Source organism: Arachis duranensis, chromosome 7 (assembly GCF_000817695.3).
Source record: "Arachis duranensis cultivar V14167 chromosome 7, aradu.V14167.gnm2.J7QH, whole genome shotgun sequence".
NCBI lineage: Eukaryota > Viridiplantae > Streptophyta > Magnoliopsida > Fabales > Fabaceae > Arachis > Arachis duranensis.
Window position 1 is genome coordinate 14,018,407 of NC_029778.3, and position 10,387 is coordinate 14,028,793.

Sequence of the window (10,387 nt, forward strand, 5' to 3'; positions counted from 1 at the left end):
TCAAACAAAAGAAAATTTTTTCTTTATTTTTTTTCTATTTATTTTCTCTTTATCCAAACAACACACAAATAACTTTACTTTTTCTTCTATTTTCTCTCCTCTCATTTTCTTTCTTCTTATCTTCTTTTCTTCTATTTTTTTTCTATATCCAAACAAAATTTAAAAGACAAAATCATAATTAATACAAATAATTTCAATTAGATATTTTCTTGTTTTATAAAATGGTTTTATAATATAATTTGATAAAATTTTATTCAGAACATATGTTTGTGGGATCATTTCTTAGGTAAATGGAAATTTTTTTTTAATTTAAAACTTTTTTTTAGGATAAAATTTTATTCTATAATTTACATCTTATTCTTTTTATTTAACAACTAACATTTGAATTTTATTATAAAAAAATTCACTAATTTGTTGAATTTTAGTCAATACGTAGTCAATATTAATAATTGTGCAAAATATAAAGATATTGTCAAATTATATGTATAAATTCTTTATAATATCAATATAAGTTATATTCTATAATTCACGCGTACAAACGTGTGTAAGAAATATCAATAATCTAATTAAAGTTTTGGAACAAAATATTTTTTTTATAAAATAAAATAATTTAAATTTTATACATCATTAATATAAAACAATTTTACACAAACAATTAATTAGTATATGATCACATTAATAAAAAATAATTTATAAATTTATTATTTAAAAAATTATTTATTACACTTCAAATCTCAAATTGAATCTAAAAATATAACGGGAACATCTCTTTTAAAAATATGTCAATTTATAAGCCACAAAATTTGAATTATATATAAATAAGATTTTACGTATGTCACGAATGAATTTATTCAGATTCTTTTCAGATTCATTCTCCAAAAATAAATAAATTATTTAACACTTGCTTAAAGTATGTTATATAATTCTAATCTTTGCAAATTTTTTTTAGCAGGTTAAAGATTATTCTGTTTAAGATTTGGGTTCTATTTAAAAAATTTTTATTGACTAATAAATTAATATATACACAGATAAAATTTAAATTTTTAATATTTATTTAAATAGACTAATAAATTAATTATTAGATCAATCCAAATTAATTTTACATAAATTTTTTTATCTAGATTGACTTAATGGTTTCAAAAACTCTCTTACATAAATCTAATTGAATAATGGTATAAAATTTTTACCTATCAAATCCTTTACACTAAATAAATCAAAATTAAACTTAAAATTGAAACACAAAATTTTAATTATAAGACAAAATATCTACTAACTTGAAAAAACAAAAAGGAAAAAAATCAAAGTAAATATCTACAGCGTAAAACAGTAAAACACAAAGCGGGAAGGAAATAAGGGAATAAAGGAGGCAAATCTGCTAGGTGGAGCTCTATGTTATAATATACGTGACACCCACTTGCCACTCTCTCTCTCTTTCTCTTTATAGTTTATATAAATCTTTTTCTCTCTCACCATTTTCTTTTTTCTCGCTCACTTCCTCTCCGTTTTCTTCCCCTTTTCTCACGTTCCAAACGCCACATCCGCCATGGCGCCGACACTATAGCCCACCCAAACCCCCACAAACATTCACCCAGAAACAATTCCCCAACCAAAAAACCATGAACAACACTCTGTTTCTATCCACACTTCTCGTCCTGTTATCCTCCGCCATTGTTTCCGGCGGCGATCTAGCCTCCGACAGAGCAACCCTCCTAACCCTACGGGCCACTGTTGGTGGTCGCTCCCTCCTCTGGAACCTGACGGAACAGAATCCATGCTCATGGACGGGTGTGTTCTGCGAAAACGAAAAGAGAAACAGAGTAACAACGTTGAGGCTCCCAGGCATGGGTCTCTCAGGGAACCTTCCATTGGGTTTGGGTAACCTCACTGAGCTTCAGACCCTCTCTCTCCGATTCAATGCACTCACCGGTCCCATTCCCTCCGATTTCGCCAAACTCACCTCTCTCAGAAACCTCTACCTTCAGGGAAACTTCTTCAATGGCCAAATCCCTGATTTCTTGTTCTCTATGGAGAATTTGGTTAGGTTGAATTTGGGGAAGAACAATTTCAGCGGCGAGATCTCTCCCAAGTTCAATTCTCTTACTCGTTTGGATACTCTCTATTTAGAGAATAATCACTTCACTGGGAGCATCCCTGACCTTAGTGTTCCGCCTCTGCATCAGTTCAACGTGTCGAATAATCGGTTGAACGGCTCGGTTCCGGAGCGGTTTTCGGGGTTGAATGAAAGCGCTTTTTCCGGGAATGAGCTCTGTGGGAAGCCCCTTGAAGCTTGCCCTGGTAGTAACAATGGTGGAGGAGGGAGCCATAAGAAGAAGAATAAGCTCTCTGGCGGTGCAATTGCGGGTATTGTTATTGGGTCTGTAATTGGAGCGATTTTGATTCTGCTGCTTTTGTTCTTGTTATGCAGAAAATCCAGAAAAACTGATTCCAGGGATGTTTCTGCGGCTGCACCTCCAAAAAGTGTGGAGGTTGCTGACGTGGCACGAGATGGTGGTGGTGGTGGTGGTGCTAGTGGTTCTTCGGCCGTTGCGGGTTCAAAGGTTGAAAGCAAGAGCAATGGTGGTGGTGCAAAAAGTTTAGTATTCTTTGGTGATGTGAATAGGCCTTTTGATCTTGAAGAGTTGCTGAGGGCTTCTGCTGAGGTTCTTGGAAAAGGGACATTCGGAACCACCTATAAGGCCACGATGGATTTGGGGATCAGCGTCGCCGTGAAGCGCCTGAAGGATGTTACCCTGCCGGAGAGGGAGTTCAGGGAGAAGATAGAGCAAGTTGGGAAGATGGTTCATGAGAATTTGGTTCCACTCAGGGGTTACTACTTCAGCAAAGATGAGAAGCTTGTTGTGTATGATTACATGCCAATGGGAAGCTTGTCTGCATTATTACATGGTAAAACTAAAAAAAAAAAAAAAGAATGTGCTTTTTTTCTTTCTTTTTCTTGTTTGCTTTGTTGTCATTTTTGGACTGTTTCAACTTTCAATTCTATATGTATATATTTTATTCTGTGTGTGTGTCATGATGCTGATTCTTTAGTTTACAAGTTAAGTGAATGATTGTGGCTGTTGTTGTTGTGTCTACTTTAGGGTAGATCATTGTGTAACTAGTTGTTGCTTTTTATTTGTCCCTTTGTGTTTCTAATTTGTTTTTCTGAATAGGAAGGCTTGTAGTTAGTGACAACATTGTTATCATAACGGGTTTTGGTGGCCATTGCACATGGCAGATGAAATCTTGCTTCAAGAGTTATTATCTAAAGTATTTTCTGAGAAATCAGAAGTTTTGTTCATCTTAGCTGATCCTGAATTTTCGTAATTGTGATTTCTTTGCTCGAGTTTATTTTGGTGGTTATATGTCAAGGGCTCAAGCCGTGGAAGCAGCCATTGATATGTAATTATCAAGTTAGGCTGTCTACATTACACCCTTTGGGTGCGGCTCCTCCCTAACACAAGGTGCTTGTGCACTGGACTGCCCTTTATGTAAAATAGTTCAATAGGAATTTCTTTGGTAAGCTCCTGTGGTGTTCTAATTTCTAAATGGTACTACTTTCACCTCAAATGTGCATTGGTCTTAGATATGATGTCATGCTTGTTAGAATGAAAAATGATCAACATTTATGATCCTTTTTGCAACTTTTAAGTTGAACCAACATGAAAATTTTCAGAACTTGGATGCAAATGAATGAATTTAGTATTAGTACAGCTTATTTGACATAGTTTGCTTTTCGGTTTTCATGTTACAGCGAATAATGGCGCCGGCAGGACTCCCCTGAATTGGGAAACAAGGTCTGCCATTGCCCTTGGCGCTGCTCGTGGGGTCGCATACCTACATTCACACGGACCAACATCCTCCCATGGAAACATCAAATCCTCAAATATCCTTCTCACCAAATCATTTGAAGCTCGTGTCTCCGACTTTGGCCTTGCTCATCTTGCTCTCCCGACCGCCACACCCAACCGTATTTCCGGCTATCGAGCCCCAGAGGTCACTGACTCTCGCAAAGTATCACAAAAGGCAGACGTCTACAGCTTTGGTATAATGCTCTTGGAACTCCTAACGGGGAAGGCTCCCACTCATTCCTCACTGAATGAAGATGGTGTAGACCTCCCAAGATGGGTCCAGTCGGTGGTTCAAGACGAGTGGAACACTGAGGTTTTCGACGTGGAGCTCCTTAGGTACCAGAACATTGAGGATGAAATGGTGAAGCTCTTGCAGCTCGCGCTCGAATGCACAGCTCAATACCCCGACAAGAGACCTTCAATGGAGGTGGTTGAAAGCAGGATTCAGGAAATTTCACGTTCTAGTTTAGAGAAAGAGGAAGAAGAAGAAAAAAATGAATTTTCACAACAGTACTACTCTGTTGATTCTGGTCCCCCACAAGCTTGAACATAGAACTGAAGAGAGAAACCCTTCATTATTTCATCATTGGCCTATTTTTGGCATAGCATATTATTGTAGTTTGTTTGTTTGTTTATTCATTGAACTTTCATAGAACCAGTTGTTCATGATCCCTTTTGTCTTAACCCTCAATTCCCTTTTGTCATTTGCCTTGAGTCTTGTTTTGGGGTTTCAATGTTACTATAGCCCCAAATTCATTTACATTACATTCACAAAAAGACATCTATTTATTTTTATTTTTATTTTCACAGGATTTGGTGTGAAATGTGAATACTTTATTTTTTTGTTTTGTTTTGGTGACTTGTGAATACTCTGTTTGGATATCTAGAATGTTTCTCCTTCACTTCTTCCTGATTATTGTTGGATTGTTGTGTCATAATTTTTTTTAGCAAATTATATTCGTCTCTTTATGTTTGATGAAATTTAACTGAGTTTTTCCTAGTTCATAAAATATAAATTAATCTCGGAATTTAGGTAATAATATATTTGGCATTTTTATATGAATTTAATTTTGATACATTGACAATATGATGTAGTTTTAGACTTGTATTTAATTACGTAATGATAATGAATGTGATTGCACGACTGTATAAATCAGTGTATTAAAATTAAACTATTTTTATATTTCGTAAAATATACACTAAACACTTGTATAAATAGAAAATTATCTTCCTCAAATGAGAGAATAAGGTTATATAAACAAATACATATAATCATGATAAGTGTTACCAAATTTTAAATTATGTTAATACAATTTGCTCTGCCACCCATATTCTTAAGGTGGTCATCTATAGTAGATGAACTACTAATTTTTCAATTCTGAATCATTTTCTTTTGATTAAGCATTACTTCCAACTTCCAAGAGTAAAAGTGAATCCAAGGTTTACTTAGTATAGTTTTATTAGTTAGTGTGAATTATTATAAATAGAAATAATAGGAATGTAAATTAGAGTATTTTTCTCTGTAAAATTCCTCTTCAATAAAATTATATTCTTCGTCTCTCGCTCTTATTTAATTTAATTCTTACCTAATTCACTCTTATTCTTTCCTATACAATACTCTTCCCCTTACAGAACCTAAATCAGACCTTTCATCTAATTATTTTGATGCTATAGGAAACTGCATAACTTAGTCTTGCTTTTGTTTATGCCGTGTCTGACATTTTACTCTAACATTACCATTTTTCTAATTGAATTTATCTTCACATAAAAATTTAAAGGAATGGTTATTTTTAGGGAATTTCATTTTAATGTACTGAAAGTATAAAATGATTTACACAGTAGTATAATTACATCATTTTTTTTAAATAATATAAAAAGTAATTATTTTTATTAATATATGATATACGTGTAAAATTATTTTATATTAATAGTTTATCAAAATTAAATTCTATTTTTAGGATTTCAAAAGTATACTGTACTTACAGTTCACTAAATGAGTTAAGACAAGAGCGGATGTTTCATCAATTTCTCACTGAAGTTTCCTTCAATTTCATCCATTAACATACGCCACTGACTGTGGTGAGAGAGATTTTAGAATTTAGAAGCATTATTTAGTTCCTCTTACCACTTGGCTTATTCATTGGGTTACACACTTATAAATTGAAGCCAGAGAAATATTTTTGAATTTTGATAATTTTACATTCAATTGTATATATTTGTCATCCTTTCTATTCTAAAATATATTACTTAGAAAATTTGATACAAGCATTTTCCACGATCACCAATATCTTATTATACTATAATAACACGTATTAAAAATCACTCCTCTTCTATTTCAACACTTTCTCTTCTTCATCACTCTTTTAAAGAAAACACAAAATTTCAACTCTATCCACTGCACTCCAAACCAGTCATGCTAACACAATTTAAAGAAGTGAAATATTATATTAAATAGAGAAAGTAGACTCCTAAGACACATGTAAACACTCCCTCAAAAAAGAGTTATTCTTATCCTTATAAATCAATAGTCAAATTAATTTTTAAAAATAAAATATTTTTTAAATTTATAGATTTTTTTAATTAAATTAGTCTATTAAAAATTAAAAATAAATTATATTTATCATTCAATCACTACATTAATAATTTTCATTAACAAATGATATTATAAATGTTAATTGACATACTTAATTGAATATTGATTAAATATATTTATGAAAATTTATTAATTTAGTTCTTTTTTTCAATTACATAAATTATATTTTCAATATCATCTAGTGACTAAATTAATAGATTTTTAAAATATATTTGATTAACGTCCAATTAGATATATTAGATGTCATGTATGTTATTAATTAACATTTTATATCATCAATTGTTAAAAAAAATTGTTAATTGAATAACTAAAAGACAAATATAATTAATTAGTAAATTTGATTGATAAAATCTTTCCAGACGAATTTAAAAAATGTCGCATGTTTCAGATACTAATTTGACTATTAAGTATTAACCCTATTTTTATTTTTACCATTTTTTAATACTACCCTATTAGGCAAATTTTTTGTTGCTTCATCCCATCTTACGCAAATTCAGCTTTTCCTCACCCACAGTGAAAACAATTACCGCTTTGTTTACTTTCGTTTAAATATTATTTCTTCTTTTCTTTCCCCCTTAAAAAAACATAAACAACAGCAACAATAATAATTTAGCAGCCTTCACAATTCACAAAGATACTGTTACGGCTCTCTTTAAGGATTGAACATCATCTGTGTGACGGTGTCTTCAAATTCCAAGATAGATCTAGCGCTAAAACTCTAAAGAATAAAAAATTAGTTAAAAAAAGATAGATTGTGAATTTTTTTTTTCTACTACGTGCTTTACTTTGAAGGCATTTATTCTTTTTCGTGGATATTGACATATGTTGTTATTTGTTGCACTTCTTTTTAGAGTGACATATTCATTATTCTTTTGAATAATTTTAGACTGTCAAAAACGTTTGCTTTTTGAAAAAAACTTGGGGGTTTGTTGAAACTTAGTTGTAAAGAACTATGCTTTATAACTCATAATCTGAAATTATAGCCATTCGAGGGACAAAAAGGAGAAAAAGACATGTGTATATAACAGAGAAATCTAGCTAGCTAGTTAGCTTGCTTTAGCTTGTGATGCAATTTTGATTCGTTGAAACTTGGTTGTTCCAGTTGGTTTGAAAAGTAATGATCTTAGCTTAAGTGTACAAATATTCCATCACATGATTGTTTTATTTTTTCCTTTCTTAAACAAAGATAATAAGCGTATGGTTTTTCAATTAGGACCCTGGGTCTTGAGTCATGCCTGCCTATCAAATAATCATTGAATATTATTATTATTTAAACAATAGTTGTTATTGTGTATTTATATTAACATATTATCTATGCACTAAAAATAGGATGTAAGCTCTATTTATAATTTTATATTGAAAGGTCTCTATGATATAATTAATCTGAGTTCACAAAAAATATTTGAGAAGTAGCAGCATCAATATCTGAATCACGAATTTAGGTATTAAAAAACTTGAGAGATTAAAGTTCATTTCAAAACTTCAATTTATAACAAGGAAATTTAGTCATAGATGTCAATTGTCTCGATTCTGAGTCCCTTTTTTTTTGTTTAAACAATTCTCATAATCTCAGTCCTACTATGTTTCCTTTTATGGAAAACGGGGCATGGGCCTTAGCCTATTATGTTTGTTTTTCTGAACTACCAGTAAACCACGTTGGCATATCAATGAGCATCTAAAATTTATCTTTCTTCTGGGCCATAGCCTATTATGTGAGAAGAAGAATTTTATATATATGAGGAGAAAAATTTTATATACGAGTGAGAAAAAGTTTGAACACCATTTGATGAATAAAATTATTAATGTTCAACAAATTAAATAGTGATGAGCAGAAGGATTTTTAAAAAGCTTGAACATCATTCGATATTAACTGCAATGTTATGATTTAACTGTAACTATTAGATTGAATAAACCTTATTAATAGCGCTATAATTTAAAGTTATTTTAACTAGCATACAAAAATTAAATTGACTTCAATTAAAAGTAATAATAAATATAGCTGTTAGAAAGATCCTAACAAGGATTTGGATCCTCTAAAGTTTGAATTTTACTTTATGAGAGTAAAGTGTGATCTCTCACCATTGATTTCATAGGTGGGACCAAGAATAAATATGAAAGAGAAATTATTTAAGGGTAGAAGATCATACTTTACTCTCTAAAGTGAAATTCAAACTTTAGAGGATCCAATATATTTTAAAAAACAAAATTTCATTAATAAAACTAAATAGTTAAATTTACAATATTTAATTAGTAAGGAAGAATCAATGTTTAATTAAATAACATTTTATAATTATTTTGACTGCTAAATTATTTTTTATACTTATTTTTTTAGAATTTAGAATTTAGTATTTTTTTTTATTTCTTACATATGTTTTAGTACATTCGAGTATGACGGATCAAGCATGAATCTGAATTTTATTTAAAAATTTGATATTTAACCAATGAATTTGCTGTATATTCACATGTACTCACAAGACAAATTTACACTTAGAACACTTAACACCGTGGTATTTTTCATAAAGCGTGGTGACCAACAACGGTTTCTAGTAGCATTTAGAACACTTAACACGGATTATGTATTTATACTACTCTAAACATAAACCGTGGTAGCTAACAAGGTTTTACGCTCACAGCTTTTTTTCATTTTTTCTTCATAATCCGTGGTAAGTAGCCGCGATTTATGTACGTTTCCTAAGTGTAAACCGTGCCAACCACCGTGGTTACCTACCACGGTTTACATAATAACAAAAAAGGATACTTACGTAAACGAATTGGAAATATTGCATTTGAGTAGAGAATCTTCACATCCATTTTAATTGAGTAAATTGAGTAAATTGCCCTCAAACTAATATGTAATATCCTTAATATCCTTAAGTCCTTTGCTATGATGCACGAACACGATACAAAACACGTAGACATATAAATTTTAAAATCTTATAAAACATATAAAATATAAAATATTTTATTTCAAGAATCCAGGTTAAGAATAAGATTGCACACACTAACACGTAATGGTATTTAAGTTTGTCCAAACATGTCCAAAAAAGAATTTTTTATTTTTTATTAAGACACGGTTAAACACAGCAAACATGCGTGTCGGACGAGTGTCGATAAATGTCATATTTGAAATGTGTCTGACACATGAACACGACAATTTAGTAAAATCTCCTTCATAGATCCTTCCTAATTACAGGATTTGAAAACTAAAGCCATTTTACCATTCCATATTTAAAATTCAGACATAGTTTTAATGAAAAGATAAGTTCATTGCAGGTAAGAGATCTGACAGTTTTATTACTGTACAAAGTACATGCACTCTTTCTTGAACCACAACTAAATTCATGGTGAGGGGAACAAAAAAGTATCACAACTAATACTCATGGTGGAAAAAAAGGACCACAACTAAGGCTAAAGGGAATGTATTCAACAAGGAAGCTTCATCAACACCTTGAACATCTATGACTAAAAATTGAGATATTGATCGAAAAGAAGGATCATTTTGCAGTTTTGGAATGTTTGATTAGCCAGTCAATGACCACATCTATGTTTACAGAATCCTTGCATGAGATCATATAGCAGCATACCTCTCTGTCTTTAATGGACTCAAGTTCTCTGAAAGAACACATGGAGAAAAAGATTTACATAAGAAAAAAAAGGGGTTAAATATGCTTTTGATCCTTGATTAGCAATTTATCTTTGGTCCCTGTAAACTTTCTTTTGTGGTTTTGGTCCAAAATCTTTCAGGGGTGAAATTAGTCCCTCTCATCATCTCACATAGACATGAACTTAGAGAGTTATTTGTAATTTGAATCATAGGCCAGAAACCGATTCGTATGTGGGATGATAACACAGACCAATTTCTTTCACTCTTTCTAGAAAATTTTTTGAACTGAAACCACGAGAAGATTTACAAGGACTAACATTATAAATTGTTGATTTACAAGGA

The 10,387-nt window shown here is 31.3% G+C and overlaps 2 protein-coding genes across 2 annotated transcripts in view; one reads left to right on the forward strand and one right to left on the reverse strand.

Annotated features, from left to right (window-relative positions):
• The first annotated feature begins 1,430 nt into the window (after positions 1-1,430).
• Positions 1,431-4,750, forward strand: LOC107457931 (probable inactive receptor kinase At1g48480). The gene is made up of 2 exons (XM_016076120.3): positions 1,431-2,904; positions 3,752-4,750. The coding sequence occupies exons 1-2, from the start codon at positions 1,617-1,619 to the stop codon at positions 4,393-4,395; spliced, it is 1,932 nt and encodes a 643-aa protein (XP_015931606.1). The 5' UTR covers positions 1,431-1,616; the 3' UTR covers positions 4,396-4,750.
• A 4,936-nt stretch (positions 4,751-9,686) lies between these two features.
• The window catches only part of LOC107457940 (ADP-ribosylation factor-like protein 8c), a 2,863-nt gene continuing 2,162 nt past the window's right edge, over positions 9,687-10,387 (reverse strand). Inside the window, exon 6 of the mRNA XM_016076134.3 lies at positions 9,687-10,053. Within this exon, the coding sequence (XP_015931620.1) occupies positions 9,936-10,053 (118 nt within the window). The 3' untranslated portion in view covers positions 9,687-9,935. The remainder of the gene's footprint in view (positions 10,054-10,387) is intronic.

Bases quoted from the DNA above. Each gene is read 5' to 3' on its own strand.
- LOC107457931 (XM_016076120.3), top strand. From the start codon at position 1,617: ATGAACAACACTCTGTTTCTATCCACACTTCTCGTCCTGTTATCCTCC. The intron at 2,905-3,751 runs GTAAAACTAAAA...TTCATGTTACAG, and splicing joins CTTGTCTGCATTATTACATG to CGAATAATGGCGCCGGCAGG.